We start from the raw sequence: 18,819 nt of genomic DNA on the forward strand, positions 1-18,819 counted from the left end.
TGGAGACAGTTAAAACCCAACCAGACACAGCCCTGAGCAAACTGCTGCAGGTGGTCCTGCTGCAAAGCAGGGGGATTGGACAAGGCAGTCTCCAGCGATGCCTTCTCACCACAACTATCATGTGATAGAGTGAATAAAGCTGGCACTATAACCTTTTGAACAACAGAAATGTAGCAAGACTCGTGGCAGGTAAAACATTAACTTATTAATAAATATGTAAGTTTTGACAGAAAGTTAAAATGAAAAATTCTTGCACATTAAGAAAAAAATAAATCTGTCAGCAACATAATTTCAGTATCTTGCTTTAGGAAAGGCGATGCTGCTTCCATTATTGATATATATATGAAACACCATATTTGTCACTGACTGAAATAATTCTTCTGGGTTATTTAAAACTTCCATACAAATTCATGTTTAAAATGTCAGTACCATTGTACTATCACCACTCTCTGTGACTCTTTGGAGTTTTAGGTTCTTCCAACTTCAGTCATCTTTTCTACTTAATAGATTCCAGAGAGTGTTGAAATTGCCACAGCTTCTCATGCTTAAATGGAAGCTACTTGTGGTAATTGCATGATCAGCCTGTGCTAACCTTTTACTTTCACAAACTACCTACCTGGTTAGACCATCACAGAAACTAAAAATGGCACCTAGATTTTGTATTGCAAATGCTGAATCCTAAACGATTATATAAAAAAAATAATAACATGTGACAGAATCATAGAATGGTTTGGGTTGGAAGGGACCGCAAAGATCATCCAGTTCCAACCCGTCTACAATGGGCAGGGTTACCTTCCATTCTCATACTATTTCAAGTATCAGAGCTAACAAGAAAGAACAGGTAATGAGGACACCTGAGCAATTTCTAGCTACTCAGATCCATGCTTATTTCATTGCTGATCCACTGAGAAGCAGCAGTCGTAGACAGAAACAGAACAGAGTTGGAAAGGACCTTAAGATCATCTAGTTCCAACCCCCCTGCTGTGGGCAGGGACACCTCCCACTAAAACATGCCACCCAAGGCTCTGTCCAACCTGGCCTTGAACACTGCTAGGGATGGAGCATTCACAACTTCCTTGGTGTCCTGGGTTCAGCAGTAGCACTCATTTTTCTCCTTGGTAGCTGGTGCAGTGCTGTGTTTTGACTTTCGGCCTGGGAACAGAGCTGATAAGACCAACGTTTTGGTCTTGACAAGGACTTTGTGAGCCTCATGCTCTGCCAGGGAGGAGGAGAACCCAGGAGGAAGCAGAGACAGGACACCTGACCCAAACTGACCAAAGAGGTATTCCATACCACAGCACGTCATGCCCAGGATGTAACTGGGAGTTACGCAAAAGGGCCGGTAGACTGGGAGGGTTGGAAGAGATATCGGTCGGTGCTTGGTCGGGCTGGGGGGGTGAGCTATCAGGCAGCTGGTGGTGAGGTGTTGTATTCTCTTCCCTTGTTATTTCCTTTATTATTATTGGTGGTAGCAGCAGTGGTTTGTGTTATACCTTAGTTACTAAACTGTTCTTATCTCAACCCATGGGAGTTGCATTCTTTTTGATTCTCCTCTCCGTCCCTCCAGGAGTAGGGGGAGGTCAAGAAGGGGGGGGAGTGGATGAACGAGCTGCCTGACTGGTTTTAAACCACAACACTTGGGGAAGCCATTCCAGTGCCTCATCACCCTCACAGTAAAGAATTTCTTCCTTATATTCAATCTAAACCTCCCCTGTTTAAGATTGAACCCATTACCCCTTGTCCTATCACTACAGTCCCTAATGAAGGGTCCCCCCCAGCATCCCTATAGGCCCCCTTCAGATACCGGAAGGCTGCTATGAGGTCTCCACGCAGACTTCCCTTCTCCAGGCTGAACAGCCCCAACTTGCTCAGCCGATCTTCATACAGGAGGTGCTCCAGTCCCCTGATCATCCTCGTGGCCCTCCTCTGGACTTGTTCCAACAGTTCCATGTCCTTTTCATGTTGAGGACACCAGAACTGCACACAATACTCCAAGTGAGGTCTCACGAGAGTAGAGTAGAGGGGCAGGATCACCTCCTTCGACCTGCTGGTCATACTCCTTTTGATGCAGCCCAGGATAATGGTTGGCTTTCTGGGCTGCGAGCACACACTGCAGATGGCTCACGTTAAGTTTCTCATTGACCAGCACCCCCAAGTCCTTCTCCACAGGGCTGCTCTGAATCTCTTCTCTGCCTAACTTGTAGCTGTGCCTGGGATTGCTCCAACCCAGGTGTAGGACCTTGCACTTGGCATGGCTAAACTTCATGAGGTTGGCATCAGCCCACCTCACAAGCGTGTCAAGGTCCCTCTGGATGGCATTCCTTCCCTCCAGCGTATCAACCAAACCAAACAGCTTGGTGTCATTGGCAAACTTGCTGAGGGTGCATTCAATCCCACTGTCCATGTCACCAACAAAGATGTTAACAAGACCAGTCCCAACACTGATCCCTGAGGGACAGCACTCATTACTGGTCTCCAGCCGGACATTCAGCCATTGACCACAACTCCCTGAGTGTGGCCATCCAGCCAGTTCTTTATCCACTGAGTGGTCCATCCATCAAATTGATGTCTCTCCAATTTAGAGACAAGGATGTTGTGTGGGACAGTGTCAAATGCTTTGCACAAATCCAGGTAGATGACATCAACTGCTCTACCCCTATCCATCAGTTCTGTAGCCCCATCATAAAAGGTCACCAAATTGGTCAGGCAGGATTTGCCCTTAGTGAAGCCATGCTGGCTGTCACCAAGCACCTTGTTGTTTTTCTTGTGCTTTAGCATGCCTTCCAGGAGAATCTGCTCCAAGATTTTGCCAGGCACAGAGGTAAGACTGACTGGTCTGTAATTCCCTGGGTCATCCATGTTCCCCTTCTTGAAAATGGGGGTTATATTTCCCTTTTTCCAGTCATTGGGAACTTCACTAGACTGCCATGATTTTTCAAATATGATGGACATATTGCTGTTCTTATAATGCTATTTTTTTCTACAAAAGTAAGCTTTATGCATTGTAAAGTACAGTCCCTCAGAGTTCTGATACTTCAAGGAGTCATCTAGTATAATTAAACAAGATGCAACAGAAAAATAAACAATATATGAACAACAGGATATCAGGACTTTTTTAAGACAGAAGTTCTTGTCATAAAGTTTGGTGTCACTCATGAAGTAGCTAAATGCTTTTTTAATATACACTCAGGAGAAATTAATAAATGGATGGGCAGTCTTAAAGAAGTTTTTTCTATCCAAGCACAGATCTTTTCTATAGACCTTGCCTACTTTTGTCAGAATGTTCTCTACAATGGCAAACATCTTGCTTTATCACTGACTGTCTATGTTCAGGAAATATACCTACCTCTTATTTTCCTCAGGGTTTTGCTGTGCAATTGCTTGCATTTTTCTTTGAAGATAGAAAGCACTACAGTCATATCGTACTTCTAAGACCAAGACCTACAGTAATAAATAACTGACCATTCCTGGATATTAATTAATAAAGGATAGAACAATCTATTTGAATAGACGGTGTACATTTTCAGATGTACAAAAAGAATAGCAGTCTTGGATTATTTCTTTATTTTACAGTTACCAGGACATACAGCAGCCGAAGTATTGCATGTCCTTCCTTGACATGGTTAGGGAACTGTGAAGTCAAGGACGTCTTTTCCATTTTGATCTGCCGATAGAGTCCACCAGTGTCCTAACTAAAAGCTCTGTGTTTGAGGAAAAGTTAAAACATTAAATACAAAGCAGAAGGAGCAGCAATCTTTAACTGGTTGATTGTTTTTTCCTTTCTTGCAATTCTTTGTCTTGAACATATTTCACAACTTTTATGGGTGCTAGGCTATCTAATGAGCCCTGAGTAACTAACTGTAAGAGACACCTGCAAAATCTGAGCTTTTGCCAGTCAATTACATTTCTTTCCCCATATACCCACATGCTCCCACGCTGATAGCAGAAGCTATGAAAAGACATCAGAACTTGATGTGGAGCTTGCCACAGATCCAATGACCACCTTCATCTCCTGCTGAGTTCACTTTGCTACTACTACCAGCCACATGGGGAGCACCACAGAGCAGATTGCATGTTCCCTTGGACAGGCATTCTCTTTACCTCTGCCTGGCAGCAATGTTGCTGGTGGTCACTACTTCAGCACAGGTAATAATAATAATACTGTGGTGCTTATTCCCCTGCAGAAGGAACATTTATCAGGCTTTCTCCAATGCAGAGGGAAAAAACGCTTGCTTTAGTCTTCTTTGCAAAGCTATGTCTGCAGAAGATTGCTGGGAAGGGAAGAGACAGTAATAGGGGCAGAGAGATTGTAAAAAATCAGTAAAGTACACGATGGCAAAAATGCTCTTTTTAAAAGCCAAAGGAACTTAATTTCAGAGTACAATATCAGCTAACTACAGAGAGACATAAAAACAGTTAAAAATAGCTCAACACAGCCAGTGATTTTCTAGCATTTTGAGTAGGTATTTGAATATCTGACACTATTCATATTTGAATAGTGTCATTGATCTCTGTTTCAGCACAGATGCTTTGATAATTTTGCTATCAGTGTACTCCTCAGCAAACAATGGTGATTCATGGATGCTTGTTGACATTTGGGTGGAACCTGACTGATGGTAAGTTTCAGTGTCAATTTCAAGTGGTATGAATTCATTAAATTATCTTGAAAAGTGTTGGCTTGTGGAGCATTACATACCCCATTTAGCAGTGCTTAGAGACCAAATGTTAAAGAGTAGGAGGATATTCAAATGGTCTATTATTCTCAGACAGTGGACTGTTGCTTGCCCTGCCTCAAGCTTCCTGCATTATCTTGCACAAATTAGTTTCACTTTTTCTGCAGTTAAATTCCCCAAATGGGGATAATGCTGCAATAGTAACTCCCTGGCTGATGAGGCAAAAGCACCTATGAAGATAAGGGTTGTCAAATAAATGTGCAAGATAAAAAATCCCCAGTCAAAACCAAAATGTTTCAAGTTGAACACAATACTTAGGTATTTCAAGAAACGAAACTCAAATGTTTACATGCCTAGCGGGTGTCATATGGAATATAATGCAAGAATATAAAAAAAAATCACAGAAATATCACATACAAGTATTCTATCTTCTTGCAGAGGAACAAAAGCTTTGATTAAGAGTTGTCACAAAAATGAAGCAAACCTTCAGTTTCCTTGCACTGCTTAACTGCAGATAAATCAAAAAGCAAGGTTAAAAAGCAAACCACAGAAGCTTGGGTGTATAACGCTGCATCCCTTCCTGCCCACTGCCACTTCAGACATGTACTTGAACCATTATGTTATAGTTTGTGTGAGAAAACCATCTTTCATACATTAAGTAATTACTCATAGAAGATTTCACCTCTCCCCCTTTCACAGGAGTCTGAATCATGTTTGACATGTTTTTACACAAACTTATTTCATGGTAAATATGAATCAGATTAAAGTGTGAAACAAACTGATTTGCAGCTGCTAAAGTAACTGCAGCTGGCCGCTGGGTATCATGCCCCTATAGAAGTATACCCCAGGGGTACTTAGTTATCTCCCAGACTATGGAGCATGAGCCTTAGCTGGGAGCATTTCTGTTTTCATTCCAGAGGCCTCTATCAACCCCAAACTACTGCATGTGCTGCCAGAGAACAACCTAGAAGACCTAAGTAATATGAAGGGGTAATGAAGTGTGGTTGTACTTGGCACCTGCTGGACCCCACCACTGCAACAGATGGAATCAGCGAGGTCGTTGACACGTCAGTTTCAGAAAACGTGAAGTCAAAACCCCAGCAATGACCCCATCGCTCACTATCAGACTGCGGCAGTCCTCAGGTGCCCCCCTGTGACTCCTGTGCGTACTTACAACGCTTCAGGTTAAAGACGATCTCTGTAAAGAACGCGTTTGGGGAAAGAAACTTCCTGCAAGTGAACGGGGTTTGCATGCACATGCTACATTTCACCTTCACTCGTGAATTGGGGGCCACTCGGCTGGCCCCAGAGTGGAGTGCTGGGGCAACACGGCTTATTTGCCACAGATGATAAAGCACACAAGCAAATCTGTAAGTTTGAGGTTTTACAGTAAGTTAGAAATATTCTTTCTGTAGATTGGAATGACCTCAGTCAGTCTCTTACCCCTTAACACATATAAATGATTTATTTCATTTTATGAAACATCTGCATAGAAATCACATATCTAAAAGTCTCTCGGAGTACTACTACTTAGTGAATCAGCATCCTTAAATGCTATTCTTATTTAGATACAACCCAAAAATACTCAGTGCCCTCTTGTGGTTTGAATTATGAAAGAAGAAAAATCCATAAAAGAAATTACTGAAGTTTGAACAGTCTCACAACGGAGCTGATACATCTCATAAACCTTCTATGACACTAGTGCCACAGCAGTTACCCTAGAGAAAAAATCCATCTTCCTACTGTCTTCTGCCCATACCTGCAATATCAGAGAACCTAATGCAAGGCTTTCCAAAAAACAAGTGCCTATTACCATAAAGAACTGGTCTGCATGAGATGTTTCTGATTTTAAGCATCATCCTAATCTCTCCAAACCAAAACCAGACCGTCCCCTGAAAGAAAACAACAAAGCAAATGGTTGTTTCAAACTGCAAACACATTCTGAGAAATATAAACTCCTCCAGTCATATCAGTAAACGTGGCAGGTGAACTCTAGAAATTATTAAAGCTAAATTTCTTAGTTACTGCATTTACCCAAGGCCTACATCAGTCCCAAAATATAGAGGGCACAGCCAGAGGTGCGTATAAACAATACAGAACGTGTAAGGCTGGTAACAGCTGGAAAACGAAGAGGGGAAAAGTGGTCCTTCCCAGAGCAGACCTACAGTTTGAGAAGAGTATGCACAGTACAGACCTACTTTACTCATGAGGAGGTGGGGGAAAACAGTCTATGCTTTACCCTATCAAGACTCTGGTAATTTACCAGGAAGTGACAATTTTAACATTATTGAAAAGCCTTCTTAGAGGCCCTGAATTTTGTCTCCTATGTGTTTTCAAACGTACCCACAACAGGACACAAAAGAAACCTGATACCCAGAGCAAATTTACATGGACACTGTACAGAGAACAAACTATGTACTGTTTGTGCCCTTTCAATGCTAGTTTCTGCAATTCTAGAAAAACCCTGAAGATGCTTTTGTCAGATATTCTCATAGCTCTGCTTGCCAGCAATAACCTGGCTGCCAGGTTCTGCAGTTATTACACAAATGGCACAGTGTTTACAAGACATAGCTAAGCAGACATCTTAAGAGCATCCATGAATTAGTGTGTCTGTTTCAGCACAAAACAAGAGTATAAAAAATACATTAGCTCATACACTATCCCCACTCTTTTGCAGCAGCAACCTCACAGGCACCCATGCATTCAAATCTCACTGGACTCAAAAGCCACATCTGAAAAGCGGGACTCAGGAATGCTTCCCAAATACAACCTTCTACCCCTGACTACCTGTAACAAGATGGCCTGTGCGCGCAAAGTCCCACTCTCTCCCTGGGTATGAAACCATGGTTTAGGACCGGAGCAGGACAAAGGGGAGTTCTCTAGAGCTCACATAGCCTATAACCAACATACTGCCAATGAGAATTACAGACACTGCCTTCTCTCCAAGAGAATGAATTGCTATAGTAAAAGAAAATCAAATGGAATTTCTAACAAAGGGCTTAATGACCAGATTTAGCAGATAGTGATTTATTTAATGCTCAGAAAACCAGGTTCTAAGGGGAAAGAACAATAAACTAATAAAATGTAAATTTGCTTTTTTTTATATTCCTATCATTCAAAATAAGAGAGTTAATTCCATAACCATATTGTCATCTGTATGACCTTAGGATGTAAAAGCACAAGAAATAACCAGATTTTTTCAGCGCCAAAATATGGTCCAATAATGCAAATGGCCAAACTTACTGACAATTCTTTCCTCAGAAAATCATTTCCTCAGTAGATCCAACTTTAAATAACAAGGCTTGCTATTGGCCCCAAGTGTTACATACTTCTTTCTCTCTCTTTTTAGATGTTATTTCTCTATTCACATTACATGGGACAGCAACACATGAACATGGAAGGGAGAAAACAAGCACAAGTAAGTTTACGTCAACCAATCATCTTTCCTGCTTCATGGAAAGATCTTAAGACGTGACACAAGGTAACTTGTCAGCTCAGTAATGGATTATGAGCCACAACTCATTAATTTCAGCAGCATGCATGCCACTCCAGTCATCAAAGTGTGAAGGCATAAAACTGACCACGTAGTTAGGCTTAGAAAGCATCTGAAAAGGAAGTAGCAGCAACCAAAGGACTGATCAGCTTTATTATGAAAAAAAAAAAAAGAAAGAAAATAAAATACTTTAATAAGAGAAAAAACAGAAGGTACAATTCAAACATAATATTCCATATTGAAACCATACACAATGCAACATGAACATAAAAACATCGTTAAACAGCAACCTTCCAGTAAAGATCGCAAGTTTTGAGTACAAGCATCACCCATCACAGATACACAGCTTTTTGTGCATGTCTGAGTTTCAGTGAGAAAGATTATGACCAGCAGCAGCATTATTTAAATAGATATTTTCATTAAACGTTTACCTAGCGAGCGTTATTGGATGCAATCTCTTCATATTAAAAGTATAAAATCTTATGCAAGGCATTGCCTGCCAATACAGATTTTAACATAAGCAAATAAAGAGGATAAATATTTTGCAAGGTTTTTTTTATATTGCGTTAATACACATTTGTTGCTTTAAAATGTGTATTCAAGTCTTTCAACATTTAAACATGACTAAAATGTTCAGCAGCTACGCATCAAGTGACAACTAATTATTGCTATAAGAAAAATTTGTTTCCCAGAGTTTTAGAAGAGATGTAATTCCATTTGCAATCCTCAAGATACGTTCAAGTAATAGAAATAACTAGTTCCAGTGTCCATGAGGCATTCTGAATCTGTATTGGCTGTAGGCATTTTTTGCCAGATCATATAAATATTTTATTGAATCTAAAAAATTTAAACTTACATATAACTATTAAATTCCTTAGGAAATGTATGCAGTAATAAAATCACCACGGTATGCATTTTTACTTTAAAAAGCTAAAACTTTAGCATCAGGCTACCTTGAAACTCCTTTCTGTCTAAGGGCACTATTTTATAGTTGGCTTTATAGAACAAAAAGAGAAAGTAAAAATCTAAACAACCTTTTCAGCTGGATCAGTGAACCACTCCAAATCAGTATGTGGTCACACAAGCACTAGAGCTGACAGACGAGTGAAAATGCGCAGACAAGAATATGGGGTTAAACCATGACAAAGGGCAAACAGGTGAGCTGGAGTATAAGATTAAAGCATGGGCTGCTGTGAAAAACTGTATTAAGCCAGTAACAGAATGCAAGACAAGTTAAGTTGTTATTAAAAGGATATAACCTTCAGATGTTTCTGAAATAGCCAACTTCCTCTGTGTTTTAGCTAGCTATGGCTCCAGTAATGTTTTACACTCTTAAGAAATGTAAGAGAAATGTCGTTACAGTGTATAGTGGTTTAGTTCCAACACTCAACCTACTAGAACTAAGAATCAGTTCTGAAACCCGTTACATTGCCGAATGAGGCATTTCAACCTCTGGATTATGAAATATCCCAGTATTTAAAGAGTAACCAAAATCTATTTGGAGAGCAAATGGGAGCCAGGGCACAAGAAGCAGATTTTACTTCAGCTGAACAACTTATATTATTATACATAAATCACCAACTAGACTAGGAAAATCACTGGGGATGTTTTCCACCATATATACAATACCCACTAAGAAAAATAGTTTGACAATGGGTGATGGTGACATAGGATGAAATGTTGGTCCTAAATGGTAAACATTCAGAACAGTCTCTTTAAACATCAAAAATATAAGCTGTGCACCTTTCTTTCTCCTTCTCCCCATTAGTATTAAATAAAAAAAAAAAAAAAACTTTGAAGTTCTTTTACAAATACATTTTCTATTTAAATTAAAAATTGCATTATTGCTCAGTTTTCTCTGAATGTAATGATGGTTTTGCTGGGAATGTGAAAATCTAGAATAGGAACTCTTAGAAATGCTGGTAACTACTTTAGAGCAAGCTTTTCTTCTCAACTCTGTTTTTCAAGCCTTTGGTTTGTAGGAGATACCCAAATTTTAAACAGTCTATCAAAACAAGTTCATTTCAGTGTTGGTAGGTCTGATGCCAATTAGTTCTCGAGTTACACAGCCTTCCATGAAAGACTGAACTGATCAAAACTTGAATTTCAAATGCAACAACAGAAGTTCTTGAAAAGCTCCAGCAAAATGAAAAACTAGCTGGTCGCAGTCATATATGAAAATGCATGCCTTTTGCATGTCACCTTAAATTGCTTAGAAAGTATATCATCTTTCTTAGTAGTTGGGAGCATAGGGAAAACTCCTCACCCACCACTTTAGTAAGCAAGCATTCTATTTCAGTTATGCTCCAGAAAAAGGAAAAAATAGATGTAATTACTCCTAGGCGATAGCATTATTCTTTCTCAATGAAAGGTGAAAACAAAAAAAAATAAAACCAAAACCAACCCTGCTCTGCATTGTTGATCCACAGAAAACAAAAAAAAAAAAAACTTTGTCATTGGGCAAGAACAGAAAAAAAAATTATAATCTCATAGATATCTTAGCAGATGACTGCTGAACTTAAACTCAACAGTGCAAGAGAGCATCTTGGTGTATCTTTCTAAAGATACTTTCAAAGTTGGTTTTGGTGAATTAAAATATCTTACATTAATAAAAGGAACTGTGTAATTAACAGTAATAAACATTAGAGAAAAAGACAACCATGTGGAGTTCTAAAAAGGTCCCCAAAACTCCACAGGGGCACAGCTCAGTACAGGTGTCAAATCTGAGTTCTGGTTAAATCATTTACAAAAAGTCCTTATGAACACTGGGAAGAAGTTAAGCCTGAAAACTGGTTACTGAATACCATTTTTATTAATATACACTTCAGGTCACCAATAGAAATAATGTGATTTTTCTCTCAGATAATCAGTGAGATGAAGGGGAGCTATACTTTAAAAGTTCACATGACAGGATTCTTGAACTGCATTTTGGTATTGGGCTTCTTCATCAAGCTGAAGATTCTAAACAAAATGAAAACATCATCAAAATGGACAAATACTCAAGAAGTACCATAGTCCTTAATCATTCATTTCCCACATTTTTCCATAGCAATTGGCACTTAGATGAAGACTCTTCATCTTTACATGTACTAGATGATTGTTTATGTTGCACAGTATCTTTTATTTAACCAAGTACCAAGAGATACATGAGACAAGAGAAGAATCAGATGAGGGGGACAAGGCTCATTAAGCAGAAGGGCCCATCTTCTCCCCCTGGCTGAATTACATTACAGAACAGCCAGCTCAGAAAAGCTGACTGACTGTGTCACACTGTTCTTGGAACAGGGCTTCCAACCAGCCATAACATCCTCCATTAATAAAAACAAAATGTGATCCCTAGACAACAGTAATCATTGATCATTGAGAATATGCTGCTTACAATGAGAAAGCAAACATGCATCATAAAAGATGGGTGGTTAACCCTGCTACTTTTGAAGAGCTGTCTTCCAAGTTGTTAATAAGCCAGCGTAATACATATTTTAATGCAGTTCTGGCAGCTGCCCCACATCAGAATTGCCACCACCAGTTTTACATCTTCAAACATGCAAGATGCTCTCATGTTGAAGAGCCTAATCCACTGCATCAGTCTCCTAACTCTTCATGCCTTTGTCACAGATCACTCTACACAAAGAACAATATGCATCATCTTGCCCACCTCTAGCCAGTGAAGCTGCCTACTCCTCAAGTACTATGCTTGTCTCATACAAAGCTCAAGCAGTGTACCCCAAAGCCTGACAGATTGTAGAAAATACAACACAAATTCTCCAGCTCTCTGATCCCACACACAGTACTCAACGGGTTCACTTGACTTACGATCCATCCACTGACTACACCTATGTAGTTCTGCACCTAGTTCAATGTCATTTAAGCAGTGAGCCTGAAAGAAGGCAACCTGAACAATAATGACATCTCTCTTTTTCACATTGCAGCCCCTGTCACAACATATTGGAAGAGAGGCTGTAGCAGCAGTATCAGCTAGTCAAGCTGCACTTTGAGTCCTGAGCATTATGATTTAACCATTTCTGCCATAAAAAGTAAAAAATGTCAATAGAACAGAGCAGTACCTATTTCATTTTCCCCAGAAGCAACAGTAATTAACTTTTCTGGAGGAAGAAAAAGTTCAGATTGAGAACATTAAGGTATTGTTAACTTCAGCCCTCAGTTTGGAGCAGACTTCAGCTACTGACAGACATCTATTCTCAGTGGCAGTTCATGTTGATAGCGGAATGTTTAAGAGCAGACAGGGCTACTTCTGAGTTTTATACAAAGCAGGAACATAGCATGTCCAGAGCACAAACAAGTTTGGTACAAATTTTTTATTGGCATTTTGTTTATAGAAAATGTTACCATTTATTCCCCCCTACACATCAAAGAAGAAAAAACTTACCACAAATTCTCCGTAGTCAAACCGGTGTCTTAGATTTAGATGGCTAACGAGATTTCTAGTCACCTGGTTAGTATCTGCCCAAGGAAGAGATACACAAATAGGACAGATCTGAATTTGGAGGGGAATGGGAAAGAGAAAGAATGAAAAAAAAAAAATTATTGGTAATACAGAACACATTGAAGACATGGTCTACAGGAATGACTAGGAATACAGGATACAGAAATACAGGAAAATAACTAGGAATACAGGAAAAGTCTTACTCATCCACTACCAAAAATTTTCACATTTAAAAAAAAAAAAAAAAAATATCACAGTTTTAAGTATCCTTTTCCTCAGTTGCATAACATTCAAAAATTACATTTCAACTCGTCAAATCTCATATTTCTCTTAGGAGTGTAACATTGTCATGTCTATCTGGCACTCCTAGTTAATTTCTGTTAGTTAAAATTTAGAACACAAAGTGATTACTGCATCCTACTCATTGTTTGGGAGAATTTTCATACAATTGAGATGATCAAGTCAAAAGAAAAAATAACACACCCTATGCAGATTAAAAGAACAGAAAACCAAACAGATTTTTCCTCTTCAGCTCCCTTGATTGATTACTTTAGATTACTTTTCACGTAAGTGCAGGTTTCACATAAAACAAGTTATGTTATGAATGGGAATCTACAGAAACAGATCTGAACTACTAAATGAAGAATGTCAGGCTCAAAAACTGAGTTTATTTCACATCTAGATAAATGAGACAGCTAAGTCAGAAATGCCTTAAACCAACAAGAATCTGGACAAGAAACATTTTCACATGAAAGTCACCCATCAAGTTAAATGCACTGCATTAAGTATATTGCCTTTCTCAGACCACAGTGATCTTTACAGATATCGAGTAGTTACTATACATTTAAAATTATCCACATAATTATAATGAAAGTAGCTTAAGAATCATATATAAGCAACAATACTTACTACAGGAACTATCTGATAAAGATGTCTATTATTACAGTGATCCAGCAAGCGCTGTCTGGTAAAATTGGCTTCCTGACACAGGGGGCATTTGAAGGTTGGGTGTCCACTGTAAACAGAAATACACAGTATTAAACAGAAAAGAGAGTTTTAGAAGCAGTGTTACAGAAAATGTAAATTGTCTGTTACCTTGTTATTTTCCCTTTTTTTGAAAAAAAAAAACTTCAAAAAAAAGCCCACCCGCATTGACACAGTAGCAGATCTAATGGCGTTCCAGTGCTACTTCCAAATTGTTATTTTAAAGCACATTTATTATTTGTGCACCTAAATGCACTCTTCTGAAACTTGGATTTCATAAAACTCCTTTGTAAAGATTTCAGCTGCATCCTGATCTTACTGGTAACATCTTTTAGTGCAAATCATCCAGGAAAGTACTAAAAAAAACCCCAAATTCTAATGTATAGATGCAAACTATACAGAAACTACACATATTTTTAAATACAACTTGTTGTATGTGCTTGTGGGGTTTTTTTTACATTAGTAGAAGCTTGCAATAGGACTATCTGGATCTATTTTAATATTAACTATAGAAGAATAAGCAGCCTACCTTGTTTCTCCTTGAAGCACTTGATTATTAGCCATCTCACCATTATCAGATATTGCATCACTCCTGCTACTTTAAATGAAGAAAAAAAAGAAAGAAAAAAAATTGATATTATTTTACTCCACTACAGAGATTTTTTGAAGTTTAAGAGTAACACGGGGGAAGCATTGAGTCACATGAATTTCAAGGCAAAATATACAATGGCACACAAGTTAACTCTCGCAACTTTTCCTTTGGATCAGTGTAAATCTCAGTATGCGGCTACCGTAGTGACCCTTGCTGGAATACTACACAACTTCATAGCAAAAGAGTATATGATACAACAACCATCTAGCCAACAAGAATGGTAATGGAGATTACAGCCAAGTAGCACAAAAAGCATTATGAACGATGTGAATGCAAGACAGGAAGCACTTTTCTAAGTTTTTTGACTTAAGACTATGCAAACAAGCACTTAACTGTCATGGGATTACACAAATAATTTACAACTTTCAACTACAGCAAAATCAAACTTTTTACACTGAGCACAAATAAACTATTTCCTAAAGTAAGAGTGACAGACTGAAATATTTAGAAAGTAATTTTGACCACATATGCACCTCTAGCTAAGCCAGAAGAAACTGCACAGACACACTGATCATTCCAAGAACATGAACATTCGCAGTCACAAATCTGGGCACAGTACATTTTGTTACACTTCTGTAATATTATAAGCACAGGTATGCTACAGTGGCATAGTCAACAGCTTAAACTTCCACTTTTTATATATATATATATATATATATATATATATATATATATAAAACTTCCACTTTCAACATATTGACAGATTGAAAACCAAACATAGAGAAGTTCAGACTGCTAAAAATAGAAAACAGATATCAAAAGAAAATAAATAAAGGACAGGCTATATAGAATAAAGCCCTATGAAACTACTATGTAAAAAAAGGTTTTCAAAAATAAGCAAATACCCCCAATCAAAACAAATACATCAGTGAGAAGGTATGAAAAAGAAAGTTCTTTAGCTTTACTGCCTAAAATTGTGCCATTTGTATTTTATGGTATGTACTATACTGGAGTTCTTTGTATGTTCATAACAGATCAGTTCAAAATAAATTCAATCAGAAAGCAAAAGCTTGCACAGTAAAGTTCTGACACAGGAGACCCACTAAAACAGACTTAGGAAAGAGGAGGAGGGATAAAAAGAGAAGGGGCTAACTACTGAAAGTATGTTACAAAGTAAGCTGCTCAAATGCTGCCAAGGCAAGGAAAGCGAGCTACAAATATTACACATTTTTTAGGAGAGTCCCTGGAAAACATCCCAAACCACCATGCAGAAAGGTTTTCTTCTGTGTGCTAAGAGTAAAGAAAAAGACCTGGAAAAACTGTCATTTTTTTTTGATGCACAAAAATAGGGATAATAATTATTGCAAAAAAAGACATACCCTGGAAAAAAATACTCTGGTGGGAGGGGATGGAGCAGGGAAAGAAGATGCATTGCTATAGATAAAACACCCCGATTACCTGTTCCCTGTAGAATCTTGAGAAATCTGTAAGTTTGGAATAATAGAAGAAACACCATATTCATCCTGATACTTCTTACACGTTTTATAATGCTGTCTCATCCATGAAAATCTAACCTGTAAATGAAATTCCAAATTATTGAGATTACTGGATAACATGCCCACTTCCCAACCCCCCAAAAGCCAGGCATCTGAGAGCTCTCAGGGGTGAAAGATGCAAATAAAACTCCATCTAACTGAAACAAAGTCACAGGAACTACAACTTCCACGATCCAGGATCAATAACTGATGAGCTATGACAGAGAGGGGCCATGAGGATGGGATAAGCATCACTGCTCCTTCAGTCTTCTCTGTCCTGCTGTTACCTTGTGCAGAGGAGAAGCTTTTTTGCATTAGGTGTGTTCCAAGAATACAAAATGTTTCTCTTTGAGAAGGGATAAAAAATAAAAAATACAATATGTGAATGAGCACCAACTTAAGGCTGTATATCTACCTTAAATGCAAGGCAAGATAATGAGTTGCTCAGATTTGTCAGAAGACAGATGTGCTGGACATGCCTTAAATCAGAATTTCAGGTCCAACAGCACTGTCAGAAAGTGTTCACGGGTTTAGAGGTTGAATAAGATCACATCTAAGATCACATTCTGTGCCTAAATTCCACTAAGTTCTTCTGGGGATCAGTTTGGTTCTTCCTTCCACCTCAGCAACTTGCTATAATTTCTTTCTCCCAGCTTTTCATCCTAATGAATCATGTGGAACAAAGGAAGCAGCTCAGCTTTCCACTAGTACTAATCTTCACATTGGCAGAAGTAAGATCCAAGTGAAATGAAACAAACATGAAGACAACCTGGATGTCATGCAATTTCATGTAAGCAAAATGTGTGTCTGAAATCCTGCAACTATTTATACCGGAAGAGAGATTACTCTTGACTTCAGTGGGGGTCACAATTTCACCCAATGGTCTGAAAATAATGACCCCTTTACAAAGAGAATGACGGGATGTAAACAGATTGATGGGGCAAAGGAAAATGTTGTATGATTTTATGTACACCAAGAGTAATCAACTTATCTGTTTTTGGTTTAAATTCAATTTTACAGTAGTTATAGGCACTTTTATTTCCACAGCAAAAGTTTCTGAGGTTTTCCATATATCTGCAATTATCTTGTCAAACTTTTCTTTCACCAGTTTTATGGCTATATCCAGTTTTCACATTGCTCTGCAGAAAAACTGGCACTCCATTTAAAAAGTCCTTATAGACAATATTAAGATCCTCTTTCTGTTTACACCTGTTAGGCATACCTAGCAGGCACTGCATGTCTAATATATGCACAAGCCATAAAAAGCTAAGTTTAAACTGTTACATAGGGTCTTTAGCTCCCAGACAAGAACAATACACAGTAAAAGTGTGTCTGGTCAAACATAATACAGAATTATCCAACTTTTTGTAAAGTTTTACTCTACCTGCTTCTCACAGCATCTACAGCCCCCAGAAGCTTTCTTCATACTGTTTTCAACATCTAGAGCCCTTTTGGGATATGTTCTTTCTTTTTTAGTCACGCTCCCCCGGCAGAGAGGACAATGTGTTCCACTTTCTCTGATAGCTGTCAAGAAGCACTTCCTGCAAAACCTGAATTAAAAAGTTAACCACAAACACAGGTTAGCAAAGTGAAGAGTGAGATACTTTGTCCTTGAAGAAAGCTGGCTGATTATTAGGTGGAAAAAGATGTCAGAGTAATGGTCTACTGTAAACAAGTCTTTATAAGTAAAAGCAAAGTGAACTAATGGTGCTTACAAAGAAGCATATGAAAATAAGGGGAACTTGGCAATGCACTTTATGTAAAGATCTTACTATTTACTGACTAGTATTCCTGAGCTGTACACTGGATTGATCATTAATGAGATATTAAATGGTGCAGCAGGCACATGATATTGGAAAGCCTTATCAAAGTAAGCCTTGTTTATCGTCCTTAAGCGGAGCATTTAGCATGAAAGATCTCAGTTCACCAGCCTTCTGTGGTTCTCTCACTTTGTTTCCTGGTGTACCAGCTGCCAAAGCTATTTTGCTTTGCTACAAAGCAGTACTTTGTAATTAAATGTTGCTCTGAAAAACGCAGAATAGATGAACTGAAAAGAGAGAACAACTACGCTATGGTCCTTGCTGGAAAACGAGCAGGAAACTATAAAGTTAAAACCGTGAGTTAGGTTAGATGCGCGAGATGTTTCCATCCACCAGCCAGCCGAGAGCTTGCTTCAGGAGGTGGCTTTTCTAACCAGCCGGCCCTCATCCGCTACAAAAGAAAGAGGCGTGGGAAGGCTGGGGAAGCCCTTGGCACGCAAGCCTCAAAGCCGGCTCCCTCCTGGAGTAGCCGTTCCGGGGCCCTGGGTGGCAGGCTTCGGGTGCAGGCCGGGGGCCGGTATGCTGAGAGGGGACGGCTAAGGATTAAAATGCAGAGAATGGGAGGAGGGGAGGGACGGGCTTGTGAAGGAGGCGAAGGGGCTACGGGGGGGCAGGGAGGAATACCCACACGTGCTGGCAGTTCGCGGTCCTCACGGGCGTTTTGAACACCTCCTGGCAAACGGGACAGTAAAAATCATCCTCGCTGAAGCACGCCTCCGCCGCTGTGGCTCCCTCGGCCATGGCAACACGTCAGGGCCTTTCCGTGCGGATCGGCTACTACGAGCAAGCCCCACCGTGGTGAGCCGAGCCCCGCTCCGTTACGCTTCCGCGGCGCCGGGCAGCCGCGGGCGGAGGACGCTGGGGGTCCAGGAGAAGATGGCGGGTGGGCACCTGGCACCAGGTGGGCGTCCGTGCTGCGGCGGCTGGGGGCAGCGGGCCCGGCCTGCGCTCTGCAAGCCCCGCCCTTCCCTCCCCTCCCCACCCCTTCCCGGCCCGGGAAGCGCCCCCAGCCGCGCTCGACCTGGCAGTGCTCGGGTAGGGAACCGTAGCGGCAGGTACCGCCCCAGCCACGGCTCCGGCCGCGCTCCCGGCGGCACTCACCGCCGCTCTTCCGTGGGGAGGCAGAGACAGGGGCGGGACCGGGGCCTGCGTTTCCATGGCGATTGCCTCCCGGCCCGCCGGCGCGGCTACGACACGGCGGGCCGGCCTCCGCTCCGCCCTGCCCGGGAGGCTTCCCCGCTCCGCCTACCACTCCCTCCACCCATCCTGGGCCCGCAG

The 18,819-nt window shown here is 40.2% G+C and overlaps 1 protein-coding gene across 4 annotated transcripts; it reads right to left on the minus strand.

Annotated features, from left to right (window-relative positions):
* Positions 1–3,358: 3,358 nt before the first annotated feature.
* RNF138 (ring finger protein 138) lies at positions 3,359–18,522 on the minus strand. Of its 4 annotated transcripts, XR_009725673.1 has the most exons (8): positions 18,170–18,521; positions 17,106–17,271; positions 15,645–15,760; positions 14,124–14,192; positions 13,520–13,625; positions 12,554–12,661; positions 3,578–3,701; positions 3,359–3,457 (listed from the first exon to the last, which is right to left on the minus strand). XR_009725673.1 is itself a non-coding variant. In XM_061354915.1 (7 exons), the coding sequence occupies exons 1-7, from the start codon at positions 18,280–18,282 to the stop codon at positions 3,693–3,695; spliced, it is 687 nt and encodes a 228-aa protein (XP_061210899.1). In that variant the 5' UTR covers positions 18,283–18,521; the 3' UTR covers positions 3,359–3,692. The 4 variants fall into 4 exon arrangements, 3 of the variants coding, with proteins under 3 accessions (XP_061210899.1, XP_061210898.1, XP_061210897.1); XM_061354915.1 differs by having other exon boundaries at positions 3,359–3,701; XM_061354914.1 differs by lacking the exons at positions 3,359–3,457; positions 3,578–3,701 and adding an exon at positions 10,960–11,127 and having other exon boundaries at positions 14,124–14,189; positions 18,170–18,522.
* Between the last annotated feature and the right edge of the window lie 297 nt (positions 18,523–18,819).

Source organism: Neopsephotus bourkii, unplaced genomic scaffold (assembly GCF_033783945.1).
Source record: "Neopsephotus bourkii isolate Nb327-2 ecotype Australia unplaced genomic scaffold, CSIRO-AGI_Nbou_v1 NB_753, whole genome shotgun sequence".
Lineage (NCBI taxonomy): Eukaryota > Metazoa > Chordata > Aves > Psittaciformes > Psittacidae > Neopsephotus > Neopsephotus bourkii.